The sequence below is a fragment of the Podarcis tiliguerta genome (genome assembly GCF_965153285.1).
Source record: "Podarcis tiliguerta genome assembly, chromosome: 14".
NCBI classification, from domain to species: domain Eukaryota; kingdom Metazoa; phylum Chordata; class Lepidosauria; order Squamata; family Lacertidae; genus Podarcis; species Podarcis tiliguerta.
Window position 1 is genome coordinate 31,150,049 of NC_139547.1, and position 21,626 is coordinate 31,171,674.

At 45.5% G+C, this 21,626-nt stretch overlaps 1 protein-coding gene across 7 annotated transcripts in view; it reads right to left on the minus strand.

Moving 5' to 3' along the window:
• LOC310664641 (testis-expressed protein 2-like) overlaps positions 1-20,040 on the minus strand; it is a 31,881-nt gene extending 11,841 nt beyond the window's left edge. Inside the window, exons 1-4 of one of the 7 annotated variants that reach the window (XM_083413972.1) lie at positions 19,309-20,040; positions 18,435-18,823; positions 4,016-5,388; positions 141-341 (exon numbers count right to left, since the gene is read on the minus strand). In XM_083413972.1, coding sequence (XP_083270098.1) covers positions 141-341; positions 4,016-5,362 — 1,548 coding nt within the window. In that variant the 5' untranslated portion in view covers positions 5,363-5,388; positions 18,435-18,823; positions 19,309-20,040. The other 6 variants (XM_083413971.1, XM_083413970.1, XM_083413975.1 and 3 more) reach the window with 6 other exon arrangements.
• Positions 20,041-21,626: the final 1,586 nt, after the last annotated feature.

A 21,626-nucleotide genomic window follows, 5' to 3' on the forward strand; every position in this document is an offset into this window, starting at 1 on the left:
AAATGCCAACGGCATGCTACTCAACAGGTAACCAAGCACCTGCTTCTAGTCTTCCTTCCACCCCTTGCTGTTTGCTAGTCCACTATTGTGAGCGAGCCCCCGCCCCCGTAGTTTCAGCTCCTTGCCCATCTGTGTCTCACCTTTGCGCCAATCATTTCATAATGGCGGTGACTAACCAAAGTCACCTTGAAGTCCTCTTCCTCAAAGGTGGCTCGCCGGGGGATGTTGCTCTTGGGGTAGGAGAGCGTCATGCTGGTGTCTTCCAAGGTCACAAACACAGAGTGGGTAAGCGATGGGTGGTAGATCTCTGGATCGTAGAAATACATTTCATTCATCCACCCCTGGAAAGAAACAACTCTGTTTAGAGTGGGGGAGGTAGCCAGTCCACACAGTATAAAACAGAGGTAGCAAACGTGGTGCCCTCCAGATGTTTTGGGATGGACTCCACCTCCCATCATCCCTGACGATTGGTCTTGCTCGCTGGGGCTGGTGGGAGTTGGAGTCCAGCAACAGCGGAGGGCACCACATTGGATACTCCTGGTATAAAATTGTGTGGTTTTTTTCTTAGGGCTGCCTTCTTAAAATTGTTGCAACAATTACAGTAATTAGATTTAGTTACAGGTAGGTAGCTGTGTTGGTCTGCCGTAGTCAAAACAAAATAAATAAATAAATAAATGAATGAATAAATGAATGAATAAATTCCTTCCAATAGCACCTTAGAGACCAACTATGTTATTGGTATGAACCTTTGTGTGCACGCACACTTCTTCAGATAATCATTAATTAGATTATTATTATTATTATTATTATTATTATTATTATTATTATTATTTATTGAGTTTATATACTGCCCTATACCCGGAGGTCTCAGGGCAGTTCACAGAAAAGATAACATATATAATCAGAATAAAAACAACAACCCAATAACACCCCCATAGATAAAAGTACTACTACTAATAATGAGCAACAACAACAACTATTTACTCACCAGGATGGCTTTTAAGCAATTTAAAAAAAAATAATATGTTAAGTCTGAATGAATGTGCTTGCATCTGACTAAAATTGGAATGGGGTTGGGAATCGTACTCCTTTTGGCTTTAGATAGTGTGTGCATACAGGGGAAGTCTCACAACTTAACAGAAAATATTTTGAATACTGAACAAGGTCCTGGGATCAAACCTTGGCATTTCTAGATAAAGAAAGGAGCAGGTGACAAGTGATGCAAATGCCCTGAGACCCTGGAGGGCCGCTGAAATGGGGAACCCCCAGCCATTTCTGTCTGGCGTGTGGGACCCTCCCCAGGGCAGGCTCCTCACTGGCCCTGCACCCAAAGCCTCAAGTACTTTTTTCCTGGATGGAATGCAGTCTCCTATAGTGTACAAAGGTATTGGAGTTACAGCCATTGCTCCACCCACTTTTGCCTCTAGTCCCGCCCACTACCAGTGTATGGTCCCCTGAAGGTCCCCTGCGAAGGAATGTGGCCCTTGGGCTGAAAAAGGTTTCCCATTCTTACTGTAGACAATACTGGTCTAAACAGGAAAAAAACCCAGGAAGGTTTCCTATGTCCCTAAAGACACCATCTTAAAAAGAGGCATTCTCACCTGTATGAAAGTGAAGGGAGTAAAGAATATCTCTCTTAAGATGCTGTTTTGAAAGGAATGAGGGCTGTATCCAGTGTTTGTCCTACTCAGAAAAGACCCACTGAGATTAATGGATATGACAAACTTCACTAATTTTCATAGGTCTACCCTGAATAATCAGTGAGTTGCAGACAACACTTAGCCTTTAGAATGCATTGATTTGCATTTTTAAAATGTTTATTAATAACAATACTGTTGTGTTGTGAGCTACCTTTGGAAAAGCAACATACAAATAACAAGAAATGAATAAATAACTTTAATAATAAGGCATAATAATATAAATAAATATGTAATAGCCTTAACAGCAAAATAAAAAAAATGATAAAATAATGTGTTGCTGGATTAATCGAGGGTGCCTTTTTAGCTGATTAAAAAGGTTTCTAATCAATTAATCTAATTTATTAAAGGGGATAGTCCTAGTTTTGCTTCTCCGTGGAAGGATTATCTCTCCTAGTGGTGTGTGTGTGTGAGAACTGTTACAGTGTTGAACAAATCCATGTTGAGAGAGGAGCATGGGAACATTGGGGTTGTTTTTTTACTACCAGCCCTTCACCCTAAGGTCCCAAGTCAGGTTACGGCACTAAAACAGGATATTATAAACAACCTAAAGCAACTCCTTAACTTTCCTCCTCATTGCCTCTGATGGAGACTGTGCAGCAACAGGATGGGAGATGAAAGCCTCCGCCTTTGTTGCTTGGCAACCATTATTCGTGCCTTAAGTAGGCCGACACCTCCTTGAAGCTAAAGATGGGTATACTCTCCCAAGTTGGTGTCAGGCTAACATGGAAATCATCTGAATTACCTGGGGACTTTAATCAGAGCCAATATGAAGCTTGAGGAAACCCACCCACCCATTTTTTCTGATGCCCTCCACAAATGCCAATCCACTCCCCTCAGTTAACTTAATCAGTGGGAGCAGCAATGGAGGTGTGGGGTGGAGGAAAGAGAACGGTTGTCTTCTTTTCCCTTCATTGCCCTGACGTTAAAGATGGATAAACCTGTCAGGGTTGTTGTACTCTAGGGCTGATCCTACTCGGAGTAGACCCACTGAAGTTATTGGAAATCACTAATTTATTAATTTCAATAAATCTGTTCTGAGCACTACATACAACTCTATATTTCATCCCCACCCCCATCATTTCATGAAGAAAAAATATATACAGGATTTTAAGTCCTTGTGAAAATTCTCCTGATATAACATTGTTGCAACTAAATTTCCCTAATATTTTATGTATTTTTTCACTAAAAAATTTATGGACACCTAGCATTTGCATTTTTGCACATATTATTAGACTGGAGTGCAGTCTAATTCAGAGGGGTGCAAATTTCAAAGGGTGGCTGTGTTTTGATTTGCTTTGGAAAGTACAGATTAAGTTGGTTTGCCTTTAAATGCAAACCTAAATGAATTCCCTGGCCTATCTCTACCTGACATTCCGGCTATGCAGGTTGGGCTAGCATCTAGGAGAGCAGGGTTCAAATCCCCACTCAGTATGAATCTCCCTGGGTCACCTTGGGCAAACTACGGTCTCTCAGCCTAACCTCCCTCATAGGGCTGTTGTGAGGATAAAATGGAATGGGGAAGAACACTGAACAGCAGCTTGAGATTATTAGAGGAAAGATAGGTTATAAATGCAATAAATAAATCTATTAATGCTGGGGCAACTGTAGAGAATGGCTGCCCCTTCACTGAGGGATCTTGGCCAACCCCACCACCAAGGGCTCCTTGTTAAGAATGGGCAATGTCTGGCCTAGGACTGACTGACTGACTGACTGACTGACTGATTGATTCATTCCATTTATAACCTGTTCTTCAACCCAAAAGTTCTTAGGGTGGTACAAAAACTAATTCATAATAAAACAAAAAAACAAAACAAAAATTAAACATTATATGAAACCTTTCAACCAACTGGACGACCAATTGGTCAGGAGGAAAAATGGCACCCCAGTGTTTTTCATTTCTTTTTATTTTTCATAAGCTCTGGGTTATTCTGGTTACTATAGTTTCTTGTGCAAACGTCAGAATCTTAGGTTGTTATCAAAATGTCAACCTGCCCTGCCCAGTACAGGTAGCTATGTACTGTATAATTTCATAAAAAAAATTTAAAATATCAGTTGAGATGTCTGGAAACAAATGACAGTGACAGGATTTTTGTTTCAGCATTCTGCCTCAGATTGGTTCCACTGGGCAATTTGTTGGGGATGGGCTGTAGCTCAGAGGCAGAGGATGTACTTTGCATGCATATGGTTCCGGGTTCAATCCCCAAGTAGGACTGAGAGTTCCCCAGCTAAAAGACTGGAAAGCCATTGCCTGTTGGTGCAGACATTATGAGGCTATATGGGACCAATGGCCAACTTCTGACACCCCTATCTCCTACCTTAAGAATGTTGGGTTCCTGGGGCTGCTGATTCAACGTCTCTGATGGCAGCTGGTCTAGAGATGTCTGCCTTTTCCGTGGAGACAAGGAACGCTTTGGCATCATCAGAAGAATAATGAGGAAGCCCAGCATGAACCCACATGCCAAGCCAAGGCAGAGGCCTGAGATGTAAGGAGGCAGCGGCAGCACAAAATAGTGGTAGGCCAAGATGGCGACGCAGACAAGCGCTTTGCATGGCACTCTGCTACAAGGCTTGGTGGGGCGGAGGATGTCCAGAGGTGGAAGCATCCGCACTTCCTCCTTGCCACTGCTTTTGTCCGCAGCAACCTCCACCACTTGGATGACATCTCCATAGGAGCAGATTTCGTACTGGCAGTTCAAAGAGGAACCCCATTTCTGATCACGGGGGCAATAGTCCTCCACTTGGCTCCTCCCAGATGGCTGTCCTGGAACAGCCCCATGCAGATTGGTCTCCTGGGTGGGGCTCTTCTCGTCTTCCAAAATGGTCTCCTTGCTGTGGCTAGAAGGGGAATCGTGGGGGTGGTTGCCAGAAAGTGGGGATCTGTGTTTTGGTGAAACATTATTCTCATCCCCCATGATTTTGCTGAGTCTGCTAAGGGGTTCATGCATGGCCTCTGAAAACCGCCTTTTCGTGTCCTCAAATTTGGCTTCCTGAGCCTTGAAGAAGCTGCTTTTGCTCTCTGAGGGGGAAATGTTGGGGGAGGAGGGAGCCGTCCTAGAATCCCCATTTTTGCCCTTGGGATGGGTGATCTGCCGCCATCGATGGACATTGAGCTTGGAGTCGGACTTGGACTGTGTCACCTCTGGCTCCAGGCGGGAAATCTCGGTTGAAATGGATTTGACCAAGCTCAGCAAGGGTTGGGGCTTGAGGGAAGAGGCGTCCCGGGGCTCAATTTCAGTTGAGAGGGATTTCACTAAGTTGATTAATGGCTTGGGGCCTTGAGGGTTTACAAGGCCTGTTGATCTCTGGGGTGATAAACTGGGTGAACTGGAAGTGGGGAGGGCAGGCAAGAAATCCAGTTCAGGAGGAGACGGCAGAGGGGATGGCATGTGGAATGTGGACCCTTCCTGATGTTCATCCTGTTTCCCAATATCTTCACACATATAAAAGTGGTCGGGTGGGTCAGGAGCTGCATCTTCCTCATCATCTAAGGCAAAGATCAGTTCATTTCCATCTACGCCTTCCCAGTCATCTTCTTTGCTGGGAGCAGCAAGGTGGTTGGCTAACTGTTGGGAACTAGCAGGTTCGCCTCCCTGCTGAGGGTACGGTTGGGAAGTAAACTTTGCAGTCAAAGGACCAAAAGTGATTTGAGAGTGGTCATCCATCTTTCACATCCTCCCTGACACTGAACCTGCAAAAGTGATGGGAGACATTCAGAGACATGCGAACCTCCAGATTAAGCCTCATGGAATAGAAATAGACCTCCAGCCCCAAATAATCTCATCATGTAAGGCATTATTCAGTTTCATAAATTTTTACAAACTATGGTATTGTCAGCCCCTATGCTCGTGGGCAGACAAAGCCCTGAAAGAACTCAGGTCAAGGTAGCCTGAAGGCACATTTCCCCACAGCTAGACTCACTCCACCATCAAGATCTTCTAAGGAGTCCCTCCTAGCCTCCTCAGTGGTGTAAAGCTGGTGCCCTCCAGTTATTTTGGACTACAACTCCCACCGGCCACATACATTTGTACCTTGGTTTTCGAACAGCTTAGTTCTTGAACATTTTGGCTCCTGAACTCCACAAACCTGGAAGTGACTGTTCCGGTTTGCGAACTAGTTTTGGAACCTGAATGTCCGACAGGGCTTCCGCAGCTTCTGATTGGCTGCAGGAAGCTCCTGCAGCCAATTGGAAGCCACGCTTTGGTTTCCAAACATTTGGGAAGTCGAATAGACTTCTGGAACGGATTCAGTTCAACTTCCAAGGTACGACTGTAGTTGTAGTCCAAAATAGCTGGAGAGCAGTGGTTTTGCAAAGGCTGTCCTGTCCTTGAAGTGCCCTCCCATAGGTGATACAGCAGGCAATAGTGGTGGAACACATTCGCTGTCTAATGAAAACACATCTCTGACAAGGCATCTCCAACAGATGCTTGTGGGTTTTTTTATTGCCTCTGGATCATGTTGCTGTTTTAAGGCATTTTTCACTGATTTTATTGCTGCGTTATTTCCTTGCTATAAACCACATTTCAAGATATTGTCTTGAAATGAAAAGCAGTTGAGAAATTATTTTAAATAAATAAAAATCATTGTCTGGACTACATACTTAGCTTCGTTTTGCATAATTTTCATGGCCATTGTTTCTGCCTAAGAATGCTGGGAATTGTAATCTGGTGAAATGGTTCAAAGCATTATCTGTAGGAAATCCCAAACTTCCTCACCAACTCTCTGTGTGGAAGGCGGGGGGTGGGGGTGGGGAGCAACAAAGCTGTGGTACAGATCTGTCTGTAAAGTGGAACTCCACAATCTTCCTCATTTTTGAAATGATAGGATTTTAAAATTCAACAACAGAGCAAGATGTGATGGCACTTCAGACACTATTCAGTGGCCTTTTTTCCCTTTAATCCCCTATCTGCATTATTTAATCAATGAATAAGAAGAAGAAAAAGAAGCCAGATTATCAAAATAAAACTTTTAGCCTTAAGGCATATTCAGGGTAGATTCCCTGAAAGTAATAGATTTAAGTCAGTTATGCCTATTTATTTCAATAGATTTACTCCGATTATGACATCGTTTCAACTTTTTGTCGTTTGGGACCATTGATCTTTATAGTAACATCATATATATTGCCAGCATTTGGCTTTACTGGGAACATTTATTCCCATTTTTTTTTTTTTGTTAAATAACCTAATGGAATCACAGTTTACCAAGCTGTGTTCGGGGTTGTCATCGGGTTTTCAGTTTTTTTAAATTATTATTTTTAACTGACTTTAGCTTTCAGCAAGAGTGACTCATGCATTGTCACATTAATCTTAAATCCCTCGGGGAGTTTTAAAAAGCAATGAATTAAAAATAGGTTGTGCTGCAAGGGAGATTCTCTGCTGAGAGTTCTATTGGTAAAAAGTTGTTTAAAAAATAATAATAGGTCAGGGATTCTGATGTTCTGACCTTTAGGAGTATTACCAGGGTTGTGTGTATGTTTGAGATTCTACATTAGAATAAATACTGAATGTTTCCTGGGTGCAAAATTCATTGTCCTCGGAATCTCTGATTCCATTAATATATATTTTTTTAATCAAGTTTCTATAGATCTCATCGTGGTTTTCCTTTTTTGCGCATAAATTGGTTAACTTGGTGCAGAAATTGATAGGGTTTCCCCAGATGACAGATATATAGAGCATTCATCTGGATTGGCCTGTGAGGTGCTTATATGTCTTCACATTAAGGCACCCTCCCACCCATCCTATGCTTTCTAGTGCATTTCCTTGTCATTTTTCCAAACTGCAGAAAGCCTAATTCTTTTTTTTAAAGAGGTTTTGTTATGCTATGGCAACTGAGTATTTTAACCCACTTTATGATTACACTTAACCTCACCACTGTAACCCATACGTTGGCAACTTCAATCCTGGATTACTGCAATGCTCTCTACTTGGGGCTGCCCTTGGACCTGGTTCAGAAGCTGCAGCTGATGCAGAATGCAATGGCATCTGGCTGACCCTGGCTGCCCATCTACTACAGTGGTACCTCAGGTTACAGATGCTTCAGGTTACAGATGCTTCAGGTTACAGACTACACTAACCCAGAAATAGTATCTCGGGTTAAGAACTTTGCATCAGGATGAGAACAGAAATCGTGCGGCAGCAGCAGGAGACCCCATTAGCTAAAGTGGTACCTCAGGTTAAGAACAGTTTCAGGTTAAGAACGGACCTTCAGAACAAATTAATTCTTAACCCGAGGTACCACTGTACTGAGCCAGGTTAAGAGTCCTTGTCTTAATTTGCAAAGCCCTGGACAACATAGGTCTAGGGTACGCCAGTGACCACCTGAAGCCTTATATTTCAGCTTGGTCACTGAGATAATCTGTAGGAGCATCTCTGATCATTCCCAGAACTGGGGAGGCTCATCTGACAACAAGAAATCGAGCCTTTAGTGTCATCTGCCCAGTCCTGTGGAACACCCTGCCAATGGAGATTCAGCAGGTGTTTTCTGTTTCAACTTTTAAAGCCCTGCTGATAACTTTCCTATTCCACTATGCAGGCAATTAAGATGTATCCTTCTACAGTAGCTGGCTGATTTCTGATTTTTTGAATACAGTATATATTTTCATTGCATGGTTTTATGTACAATTGTTGTAAACTGCTCTGATTTTTTTTTATTAATAGCAGTATATCAATATTTTCTAATTTTAAAAATTGTGCAAGCCTAAATTACCTGGTATATCCTCTCAACAAAAAACCCCCCAGAATGAATGCTTAATAAAGACCGGATGTAGTCAAACCTCTGTGTAAACTCTGCACAAGCAAAGCTGGATGAAATGGTCAATTAACAGGTCACTTGGATGAGCTTCTGGATAGATGCCAATAAGCAATTAGGTGTGTGTGGAGGCTGGGGTAACTCACCCTCTGATATTTCACTGGGACAGGCTTTTCAATGCCCAGGATTGCTGCCCAGAGCACTTTCCCATTTATTGTTGTTGTTATTTGTATACTGCCCTATACCTGCAGGTCTCACAACATAAAATCAAAATATATAAACACAAAATACATAATAAAAACAAGAACAAGAACAACCCAGTACTTTGCCAGCACACAACAAGGAAAAGTTTGCTTCGCTTTCAGAACATTCTTTGGATTTACTCTCCCCTGATTTTCAAGCTGGAAGCCTGCTTGCTCCTTTATTTATTTCTGGCAAGCTCTTTAAAGCACTTTACTGGCATGAATTAATCAGAGACTGCAATGCTGTTGCCCCAGCTGCCTTTCTCAGCCTGCACATTGTAGGGCCTTCATGTTCCTTACATTTCCCCAATTCCTCTTCTTCATGAACAAAATGAACCTGAAATAATGTCTCCAGTCTATCTGGGGATCTATGAAGAGGCAACAGATGGGGAATGGCACCAGTAGAGTGTAGGTTTAGGAACACAAGAACACAAAAAGCTGCCTTATACCAACTCAGACCCTTGGTCCCTCTAACTCAGTACAACACTGACTGGCGCAGCTCTGCAGGTTTTCAGACGAGTCTTTCCCATCCCAGCCCTACCTGGAGATGCCGCAAATCGAACACGGGAACTTTGTGTTGCAAAGCAGGTGCTCTGCTCTTCCCTCCCTCTCCCTGCAAACCAGTTTCAGTCAGTTTTGTTAGTCTATTTCCCTCGCAGCAAGAGAAATATAGTTTGAGGAATCTGCGGCCCTGGCAATAGCATATATATTTCTTGGCACTAATTGTTTTGTAATGAACAAAATGCCCACCAGCTGGCTGGCACCGAGATGGTGTAGCTCTTTTGACTATTGCTCACATTTGTCTGCTCACAATGTATTTTTGACCCATTGCACCAGTCCGTGTTAAGCAGAGCAGTCCCTCCAACAATACTGTAGGTGTGTTGGTTGCTTGTTATGCACACAGGTTTGAGATGAGGGTTGGGATTGGAGAAATGGCTGCTGTGATGTCACGGGGCACTAATGGCTCCCGAAGGTAAGGAGAGGTTGTAGTATCCCCCTATATATGCCACAAGGAGAGGTGAGATTTGGAGGGTCTGTCTCCCAAGTGAAAGATCCTACAACTCCCTAGGGGGGTAAAGAAAGAAAGTGCAAAACTATTGATGTGTCTCCAGCCTACATCTCACTCAGGGGGTCAGCATTTTCTCTGCTGTCAATCACTGAGTCCTGCCTTGAGTGGTTTCTGAGTATGCAAAAGGCAGTCCCCATTTCCTGAGAGGTTATTAACTTGCTGAAAGCACAATCAATAGCACAATAAAGATGATCCAGATTTAGAAAGCTCATTTTCTTGAGAAGGAACTTGGAGTACACAGCAATTTGTAGAAACCACTGAAAAAGACTGCCTGGGAGGAATTTAAAACTGTTTTTTTAGAAGGTTGCTTTAAAGTTTTAATTATATTAGTATTGATACCTTTGCTGCCCTGGGTTCCTTTGGAAGAAGGTGTTTGTTATAACAACAACTACAACAGGCTATTATGGCAAGATGGGGAGGAAAATCAATTAGCGGAGGACAGCAGAGTCTCCCAGAGATGTTCTTGGTTGCAAATATTGCTGGTTTTGTAGATTTTGAAGCTAGATGTGTTTCTCCAGATTCCCTAGTCTAAACCTGCTTGGTAGCAGATCGGGTCCTAGAATTCAACCTGCACCTTCCTGCACCAGCTCCTAGGAAGGGTGAGCCTCTTAAGTCCATATCTAGACTCATAGAGTTGGAAGAGACCACAAGGGCCATCGAGTCCAACCCCCTGCCAAGCAGGAAACACCATCAGAGCACTCCTGACATATGGTTGTCAAGCCTCTGCTTAAAGACCTCCAAAGAAGGAGACTCCACCACACTCCTTGGCAGCAAATTCCACTGTCGAACAGCTCTTACTGTCAGGAAGTTCTTCCTAATGTTTAGGTGGAATCTTCTTTCTTGTAGTTTGGATCCATTGCTCCGTGTCCGCTTCTCTGGAGCAGCAGAAAACAACCTTTCTCCCTCCTCTATATGACATCCTTTTATATATTTGAACATGGCTATCATATCACCCCTTAACCTCCTCTTCTCCAGGCTAAACATGCCCAGCTCCCTTAGCCGTTCCTCATAAGGCATCGTTTCCAGGCCTTTGACCATTTTGGTTGCCCTCCTCTGGACACTATCCTGCTGGCTTTAGAAATCCTTGCTCTTTAAAGTACAGAACATAGGACGGTGTCTTACAGTGAGTCAGACCATTGGCCTACCAAGCTTAGTATGATCCACAATAACTTGAGGCGTATCTCCAGGACTTCAGAGGGGAGAAATTCCTAGCTCTATGTGGAGATGCCATCAGGGATTGAACCTGTGAGCCTTCTGCATGCAAAACGGATGCTCTACCACTGAGAGATGGCCCTTTCACCCAAACATTTAACATCCACCTAATAGCTCATTCAGGGCTGGGTTCAGGGTCAGTTCTAGGCCATGAGAAGCAATAAAAACAGAGCATTGTAATCACTGACGTTTCTCCCACGGTGTGTTGGAGAGCATTAAATGTTGGAGAGCATTCTATAGCATCACAATAGCTAATACAAGGGCTCTTGGGATAACAACAGGCTTAGGACCTATAAGGAGGATGGGGGAACATCAGACTCTCCAGGTTTCGTTGGACTCCAACTTGCATCAGCTTAATCATGGCCACCAGTCAAGGATAATGGGAGCTGAAGGGGCCCTATCCCTGGCCCAAAATGTAGCTGACAATCCATCTAATAGACTCCCGTCCGCCATTCCTGGCTTTTTGTCCTTTCTTGTTGCCTTGTAGGAAACAGGGAAAATGGCACTTCTGGGCGCTCTCATCCTCCTTTATGCCAATCTGGTAGTTCAGCTGCAAATTGTTCTCATCAAATATGGCTTGTCCTGCCCCCTTTGAAGAGACGTATCAATTATAGAGTCAGGAATTCCCTCGTCTAATTATCTCTGATTGAGCATCCTCGCCAAAAGCTAATTGCTGCCTTTATTAGTTCTGCAGTTGAAACGCTTTCCTCAGCTGCAGGACTCAGGCCCTCATTCGCTCCTCGATTAAAGCCGCACCCGCACTTCAAGCTAGCGTAACTGGTGAAACCTCTCCTCCCTTATGAATGCTGGGAGATGTAGTCTTGTGAAATAGTTTGGGGCACAATCCTGCCCTTGACCAGACCTACTGGAGAAGTCCTACAGCCCTAAATCTCATAGGAAATTCCCGGTTGACCTTCAAGGGCAGAGAGAGAAGCACCCTGGATCTTTAAGGCTTTCTGGGTTACTGCAACATGCTCTACGTGGGGCTTCCCTTGCGCTTGATCCAGAGGCTGCAGTCAGTGCCAAATGCTCCAGCATGATTGCTGACAGAAGTGAGGCCCTGTCAGCCTATCAAGCCTGTGCTCAGAGATCTGTGCTGGCTGTCAATTTGCTACTGAGCCAAGTCTTACTTTTAGTATATAAAACCCTTAATGACTTGGAACCAGAGTTTACCTACAAGATTGCCTTACCCCATATACACCCATTCAGCCACTTTGATCGGCAGAACTGACCGGGGCGGAGGAAGGGGGAGCAGTGGGGGCGGTTTGACCCAGGTGTCATTACTGATGGGGGTGACATTTGGCATGCTGCCTGCCCGCGATTCCCAAGCCTACCCGGAGCTGTTGGGGGAACCTTGCTGATGGCCGTCCTCCCTTCCCCCTTCTTTTTGACAGCTCAGGGGAGGCTTGGGAGTTGCGGGTGGGCGGCATGCCATTGCCCCCTGCTCCTAGGCTGCTTCCAGGGGTGGGGAGCCTCCCCGAGCTGTCAAAAGGAAGAGGGAAGGGAGGAAGGCTGCTGGCAAAGTGGCGCAGCTCCCTCACTCCTCCCCCCTACCCGGGAAGCAGCTTGCCATGGGCGACTCGCTCCACCCCCCTATGGGCAGCTTGCTCCACCCCCTGGGATGCTCACCCCATGCCTCCGCCCCTGGGTGCGCAGCAGCTAGCTGGGTGCAGAAGCAACTAGCTCTGCCTCTGGAACTGACATTGTCACAGGTGTGACATAATACCCGTTCTGCATTTGTAAGAAGTCAATCTTTGAGTGTGGCAGCTCCTACACTTTGGAACTCCCTGCCTATTGATATCAAGAAGGCGCCTTCACTGTACTCTTCTCGGTGCCTGCTAAAAACATTTTTGTTAAGACAAGTCCTGGGCTTTTTTTCCGCCTAGAGCGAATCATCTTCCTCGCTTCGTATTGAATATTTTGCTGTTCTTATCACTTTCAAAGCTATTTCCTTCGGTCACGCTTGTTTGTATTCACAATTCTGAGTCGTCACACGTCGCAAGACAGCTAGTTATAGGTAAAGCTGGTATCAGCCAAATCAAGTTCATACATTTGAATTAATTAAATGGTTTGCATTGGATTTTGAATAAATGTGCAATTCATTGTTACTGTTTTGAATATTCTTGTGGTTTTGTCTCCCTTAGTGGGTGGTGCAGACTGCTATTCTGAATAATGCTTTTTATAGGGCAGGGCACACTGGGGATGAGCTTATGGGAACAAGGGGGCAGTGGCTCCAAACAGTTTGGGAGCCACAGATGTAGACAATCCTGAGCTGGATGGACCAAAGGTCTGACTCAGGAGAAGGCAGCTTTCTGTGTTCTAGGATGTTGGGTGATAACAGACAAATAGTCTGACCTGACATGAAGCTGTTTCACTGGGGCCTGATCTCTCAATTGTTGCAGAAGGTGTTGATGACAAGCATATCAAGCCCCACTTATGGAAGCTGAAATGCTCATAGCTCACCCAAGCTAAAAATAAAGGGTTGTACCAGCACCTTCTAAATCTCAATCTTCTCAGCCTTGAGCAATATGCATAAAAGTGAAGATTGCAAAGCTAAATGGAATTTAAAACAACAACAGCCAGGCTCTAAAAGCTCCCCACCTCTGCTGGAGGAGTAAGCAAAGGCAGCCAAGGATGCTGCAGTTGCAAGGTCCTGCACTGCAGATCCAGCATTGAGCAGGGTTGGGATAGATGAACTCTGAGGTTCCTCTTCCAACTCTATGATTCTATGAAGTGAGAGTAGTATGGAATGTTGCCAGAGAACTCTGTGAATCTTGAGAGTTTGCAGTTGTAGGGATTTTCATGCTGCTGCCGAGGATTATAATGGGCAGTCCAGAAAAGGGAAAAACAACATGAGCAAGGGGAAGGAGCGACTCTTGTACAAAGAAGCATTGGCTGTGGACAATGCTGGATTTACATATAAGCTAAACAAACTATAGCTTAGGGCTATATTTAAAGGAAAAAATTTAAAGGAAAAAACACTTGGATGTACATTTCCAAAATATAAGATAAGTTCAACAATTACTTTGATAAATTACATATTTTGTTATGTGCAAATGGCTTTATATACCTATTAGGTCCATAAATTACCACAAAGCATAAATTCAACACAAAAAACAGCAACAATTTGTAGTTGACAAAGGACAGATGGACATATAACCATTACCTTCAGTAGTTTAGGGCCTCCTCAAACCTAAATCTGGCCCTGGCTGTGGCATTTGGGACTTCAGAGAAAAGGCAAGTAAGAGTTGACACGATGGAAGTTTATAAAATTATGCATGTCATGGAGAAAGGGGGTAGAGAAAAGTAGAACTTGTGGATATCCAATGAAGCTGAATGTTGGATGCTTCAGGACAGATAAAAGAAAGCACTTTGTCATGTAGTGTAGAGTTAATCTATGGAACTCACTCCCACAGGAGGCAGGTATGGCCATCGACTTGGATGGCTTTCAAAGAGGCAGTAATGCTTCTGAATACCAGTTACTGGAACCTGCAAGAGGGCAGAGGGCTCTTGCATTTAGCTACTTCTTGTGGGATTTCCACAATGGGCATCGGGTTGGCAACTGTGAAAACAGGATGCTGGACTATACGGGCCATTAGCTTTTTTTATTTTAAAAAGGTAAAAGAGAAGCTAAAATCCTGCATCAAGAAACATGGGATTCTATATGACCTGAATGACAGCTATTGTAGCACAACTACATAAGCTATTTGCTCTCTGCTAATTATAAGGAAGGAACACGGGTGGCGCTGTGGTCTAAACCACAGAGCCTAGGGCTTGCCGATCGGAAGGTCAGCAGTTCGAAACCCTGCAACGGGGTGAGCTCCCGTTGCTTGGTCCCTGCTCCTGCCAACCTAGCAGTTCAAAAGCACATCAAGTGCAAGTAGGTAAATAGGTACCACTCTGGCGGGAAAGTAAAAGGCATTTCTGTGCGCTGCTCTGGTTCGCCAGAAGCGGCTTAGTCATGCTGGCCACATCACCCGGAAGCTGTTTGCAGACAAATGCCAGCTCCCTCGGCCTATAGAACGAGATGAGCACGCAACCCCAGAGTCGTCCACAACTGGACCTAACGGTCAAGGGTAGCTTTACCTTTACCTTTAATTATAAGGAACTGATCTCTGTGGTGCCAACAAGCTTCCTCACCTTCTGATCTTTGCATGCCCATCCAGTTTCTCACTGGTTACTGCCTGCCTGTTTCTACTACAATAAGGACTACAAGAAGGAAGGAAGGAAGGAAGGAAGGAAGGAAGGAAGGAAGGAAGGAAAGCTGCAATCCAGGACCATGAATTCTTAGGCAGAAATCAAATTAGGTGCTTGCATGGTAGGAAAGTTACTTTCAAAGTCAAGCTTTTATTACAGAGATATCATCTCTGTGCATGAGACTTCGTAAAACAAAAGGAAATATTTCAAGCATAGGCAAAGTGCCTATTAAGCATTACTTTGATCTGTCCTACAAATATGGAATTAGGGGTCAGATTTGGGCAGGAGAGAGAAGGCACTGTCTGCATTTATTTATTTAAAGAACTTTCATCCTGCTCTTCAGCCAAAAAAGGTTCCCAGAAAGATCAATAGTAACAGCACAGGCCCTGCTCTCAACCTTAGTCTAAAAAGATGTAGCCAAAAAGCAAAACAGATTGGGAGGGAGGAGGAAATAAGTAAACTCAGGTACAAGTTGATAATTTCTTTTAAGAAAGCATGAACTCCCAGTATTATTGCTTTAAAAAAAAAAAGTACAGACAGTTTCTTGTTTTCAGACTGCAGCATTGGACAGAGATATTGTGAAACAGAGTGATTCCAGATTTTAATGCACTGATCCCTCCAAAACTAAAAAAGTCCACCTAAGTCTAAGCATCCCCCATCATAGGTGAGGCAACAGCCATATCAAAGGCAGATGAATTTCCACCCCTTTTCCGTCATAGGCTAGGAGGAAGCGGAGCTGTACATAAAGATAAGTTAATTTCTTTGGAAGCTTACAGGAAGGGGAGGATAAAAATCTCATAAAATAAATCAGGGGTTGGGAACCTCAGCCTAGGGGGCCAAATGTGGCCCTCCAGACCTTTCTGTCTGGCCCTCAGGGCTGTCCCCAGGTTGCACCCTCTTTTGCACCTTCCTTGAGTGTTTTTGCCCAGCTAGCATGTTTTTCTTGAACTCTGATCATTCCTCTTTTGCTTGCCTAGATGGGGGGATACAGAGGTGGGTGGGTAGAAACTAGCTTTCCGTACAAAGGGGAAAAAATGTATTTATGGCTCCACCCACCACAAGCTCCCCAAAGGTTGTTCAGAAAGGGATCCAACCCACAGGCTGAAAAAGGCTACCCACACCCTTAAATAAATAAACATATAAAATAGGGTATGGGAGGGTGGTGGTGCAGAAGAGCGGAGTCTGCAGCTATTATTAAAGAAGTTGACCCTCTTGATTCCTTGCAACCTCTCAGACTCTCTGGGATAATCTGTTGCTCTTTCCTTTCCTCAGCCGGATGCACAGACACCCAGCGAGGCAGAGGGGGAGGACCTCCTCACTCAAGAAATGTTCTCTAGGCACCTGCCACTGACAATAAATTCTGCTCTGCAAAGAAGGAGGGGGGTGCGCTGCAGAAATCTATCCAGGATGAACGACTGACCTAATTTAAAATGGCAGCATCCAGAGGGGGACGGTGGCTTTGATCGACCTGCTTTGCCACACAGATCTCAAACCTCTGCCTTTGCTCGTCTCCTTTGGCCAACCTTGTTCTCTCAGTAGCCACCTAGAGAGATGACTCTTTAGCTGTGGGTCTGCCCTCAGATCTGAAAATGGTGTGTGTGTGTGTGTGTCAGGATTTGCAGCCTTCATGTGGAAGCTGTTTGTAAAGCTGGGCTCATTGATTGTGGAGGGTTGGGGCTGCGGCTTCGTGGCAGAACATCTGCTCTCCATGCAGGAGATCCTAGGTTCAATTCCCAGCATCTCCAGGTAGGAGTCTCTGGTCTAAGACCCTGGAAGGCCTTTGCCAGCCAGTGTACACAAAACTGGGCTAGATGGACCAATGGTCTGATTCAGGACATGGCAACTTGCTGTGTTCCTATTTAAATCACCCCTTTATTCCAAACCACGAGGCCAGGAATATCAGTAGTGGAGTATCTACCTCACAGGCAGAAGGTCTCAGATTTAATTTCTGGTATCTCCAGGTAGGGCTGGGGAAGTTTCCTGCCCTGAAACCTTGGAGAGCTGCTGCAAATCAGTGCAAACAATCTGCTGAGTTAGGCAGACCAGTGGTCTTGGTGCAAAGCAACTTCCTAAAGGGCAAGGCTGTTGCACAGTGGCAGAGCACGTGCTTTGTATGCAAAAGGTCCCAGGTTCAATCCTGGACATCTCCCAAGTGAACCTGAGAATGCCCCCTGCTGAAACCCTGGAGAGCTGCTGCCAGTCAGAGAAGACGCTACAGAGCTAGATGGACCAATGGTTCAGCTCAGGTGCAGCATGCTGTGGCGGAGTTACTTGCCAGGCTCCTCTACCTTCCAAAACAGTTGCTTAAGAATCACACATTTTGGGTTATTTGAGGCTGCCTAGTATCTTATAAGAAGAAGAAGACTTCGTTAAGATTTTACGTGTTGTCCTCTGGCCGTCAGATATTTTGAACATAAAGACAAGTCGCAGTCCAGCATTTTGGCTGGTGGTAAACTCGGTGCTAGTCTTGGCCACTGAAAATGTAAAATAGAACAGCCTTCCCCCAAATTTCCCTCCAGTTGTTTTGGACCACAGCTGCCATCAGCCCCTAATCAGCATATAATCATTCACAATCACAGGCCAAACTGGAGTCCAAATTAGCTGGAGGGCACTACCAGGTTGACAAAGCCCAACAAAGATCTTGTTCACACTTTATAAGCAGCACAGCATTTCATAATCAGGCAAGAATGGGGCATTTAAAAAAAAATGTGTACAGCTTGTTGGGTGCCACTGGATGTCCCAATCTCTTGTCAAGTATTGTATACAAGGGGGTGACTTACCTATAAGGCAAGACTTGGAAACTTGTGGCTCTCCAGGTGTTGATGGATCACAACTCCCATCATCCCTGACCACTAGCCATGCTGGTTGCTGGGAGTTGGAGTCCAGCAACATTCTGCAGGGTTCCCCAGCTCTGCACTACAGTAAACAGTGGTTACCACAGCTCATTGGCTTCCTTGCAAATTGGCTACCACAGCTGACTGCAGCACTGAGGCCACAAGCAGAAAGGGCCAGGGGCCAAAATTATATGGACAGCCATTCCACGAAGCTCATCATAAAATAAATCTATTTTTTTTAACACACGTATTCATAATTGCCAGGAGCACCCAAAACATGATTACTGTTCCTTGATGGATTACTGTTTTGAATCCTTGATGCAATGAGCAATAAATCAAGGTCTAGTCCTGCTTATTATTCTTTTCTGCCAAGTTTGAGAAGGGGTATCTCAGGGACCAAAGCCTCTCCCAGCTCTGAAGTCTCCATAAAACTCACCTGATCAGATTGGAAGGGTGCCAGCAAAGAGGGAGATCCAATGGTGCCAGCTCACTTGCTGGTTCTTCATCGGGAAAACGGTCTCTGCCGCACGCTGGCTCACAGGGAGAGAGAAATACTTTTTCATCCACCTTGTGCCTGTGGCACCTCTGATGTGCCAGGGTTCTTCACTGGCATCTTTCCCGCTTCAGAATGCTGGCACCACCTGGGCTGAACTGCTTGAGCCAGTCTGGAGAGAAAACTAAAAAGGCTCCTTCTCCTCCTCACCTGGCTTCCGAGTCCTGGATGGCATTGGTGCGTCGAGAGCCAAATGCGGCGGGCATAGCAGACAACCTTGCAATGACGAGAGAGTGAAGACTGCAGACAGGAGTCAGGGCAACAAACCTTTCCTGCAACGGAGCCAAGACAGGTCAGGTCCAAGGCAGAGTCCTTCAGAGCTAGAGGGATTTGCCTCTCTGCTAGAAAGAGACCATTATAAACCACTTGCAGGAAAAGGAAACTCTCCAATTCTCCCTTTCGTACTCCACAACTTTTCGTTCTGTGGGATGAGCACCGTAGCTACCTGCCCAGTGCCCACCAATTTAGATATCTCGGCTAAATGCTCTTCAAATCAATCTCTCCTTACGTGAGATACGAACTGGGTACCTTCCTAGTGAATAGATCTGTTTATGTCAATTCCACATCTCTGTCTATAATCTAGACAGCCTGCATCCCTTGCTACACATTCACCTGCACAGCAATTAGTCCAGCAAAAAGTTATTTCCCTTCCGTATATTTTGCCACCAGAGTGCACCCCCAAACCACAACCCTTGCTCTTAGCGTTCGACACAAAAATAAAAGAACCTAAAATTGCCAGGCTCTCCATCAAGCTCACCTTTTTGTGTGTGTGGGGGGGTGCCTTCCTCCTTATGCCTTCAGTGGGCCAAGATCTGGACTTTCCTGCTGCCCCTTGGGACCGGAACGTGGGTCACGGATGGTGATCCTTTTCACGCGGCCCCGCAGCTGCTAGTACAGGATTATCCATCTACCAGTCTGGACAGGAGCATCGCAGCTTGCACGGCTGCCTGCTTGCATCACCACCTGATCTGATCCAGATTTAAGCTGAAGTGCAGCGGCTGAGGCCACCGCTACAGCCATCCTGGCCATGGCAGAAGCAGGGCTCTGAGGAGGGGGAGGGGAAGGGGGGGAAGAGCTGCAGGTTTGGCCCAGAGAACAGAGTGCCAGGGATGGAGGAATGCAGGAAGCACAGCATCCTTAGCTCATTCTGGTGCTGATGCTGCTGCAGCCTCCCGCTGTGCGGTCCAATCACAGGGGGGGCAGGGGAGGGAAGGGATGCTTTTGAGAAACACGCCATGCCCAGCCAGTCTTGAGGAAGGGTGACAAATCCGCTTGACGGATGGGGGATACATAGCCGCCACCGTGCTGCCGGCGTTTGCAATCTCTAGGACAGCAAAGGAGAGCACAGCAAGAGAAAGGAATGCAATTTCACGGGGGTTGGGGGATAACATGAACAAAAACCTTGTTCTGATTTCTAGTTGCATCCTACAGATCCATATGCCACTGGATCAAAGAGGCTAAAAATAGAATCTTCTGCCCCCCCTCTCAAAAACTCCCCCTCCACTGAATGCTGGAGCCCCATTCCCCCTACCCCATCCTCCCACAGCCTATGATTGCACACAGAGGTACCGTATAGCAGAACTGGCCAATCACAATGAGGGGGTGTGGCTTCTTTCCCTTTCCCCTCCTCTTGCAATGAGGTGGGGGTCAGTTCAGGACAAGCCATGAGCATTCTCCTCTTGGCAATTCTGTCCTTGGGAAAACAAGAAACTGTGGAAATAGGGACCCCTTGCAAAGTTTTCAGTTGCTGCTGCTGCTGCTGTTCTAGGGCGCAAAAACTGGAGCAGTTTTACTTGCCTTTTCTTCTTTACTTTACATAAGAAGAACCTGCTGGATCGGGCCAGTGGCATCCTATTCTCACAGTGGCCAACCAGATGCCTCCAAAGGGAAACCTGCAAGTGGGACCTAAGCACAAGAACAACCCTCCCCTCCTGTGGTTTCCAGCAGCTGGTAGTCAGAAGCACTGCTGTTTCTAACACTGGAGGCAGAGCATAGTCATCATAGGTAGTCACCATCAATAACTTCCTACAGTATTTTAAAACCATTCAATTTGGAGACCTTCGCTCTCTTCTGCGGGGGCAAGTTCCATAGTTTCCTACACTATGTAGCCAAACACAAACCGTGTGATAAGCAGGAGATAACTGGGGAGAGTCTTGGGGGCCAGATGGAGAGTCCCTGGGGGCCTTAAGCTTCTCACCTTGCTTTAGGGGGAGGGTAAGGCACTGTGGGTTAAACCACAGAGCCTAGGGCTTGCCAATCAGAAGGTTGGCGGTTCGAATCCCCACGACGGGTGAGGTCCCGTGGCTTGGTCCCTGTTCCTGCCAACCTAGCAGTTCAAAAGCACAAAGTGCAAGTAGATAAATAGGTATCACACTGGCAGGAAGGTAAATGGTGTTTCCGTGCACTGCTCTGGTTCGCCAGAAGCGGCTTAGTCATGCTGGCCACATGACCTGGAAGCTGTACGCCGGCTCCCTCGGCCAATAAAGTGAAATGAGTGCCGCAACCTCAGAGTCGTCCGCGACTGGACCCAATGGTCAAAGGTCCCTTTACCTTTAAGGGCCATTTGTAGCAGGGAACCCCCCCCCCCAATCATTCAGTTTGTACAAACTTCACACACACTCACACTCACACACTACATACGCTATGCTTCTTTATAAATTCATAGAAAATCAACCATACATCGGATTTGCACTGTTCCACTTTTATTTTACTCCATGAAGGAAGGACTACAAAATGGGGAAGGTTTGATACAGGGCAGCCATAATCCTTGACCATACCAGTACATACACAGGAGCCCTGCCCAGTTGCTATGCCAACCCTGATGGTCTCAGACAGAAGATCATCAACACTGCATACACGAGTGGATTCAACATGGGCTATAACAAAAGAACAGTGATTGGATTCCCCCTAGGGGCGGGAAACTGCGACTACCTTTTGTCTTCTGAAAATGACTCATGGGGAGGGGGAGAAGGGAACCAGCCAGGTGACAGGACACTCAGGTTACCACCACCACCCCTCCCTCAACCCCTCATTTCTGTGATGTATGTATGATGTTTCTGGGGGTGGTCTTGATCT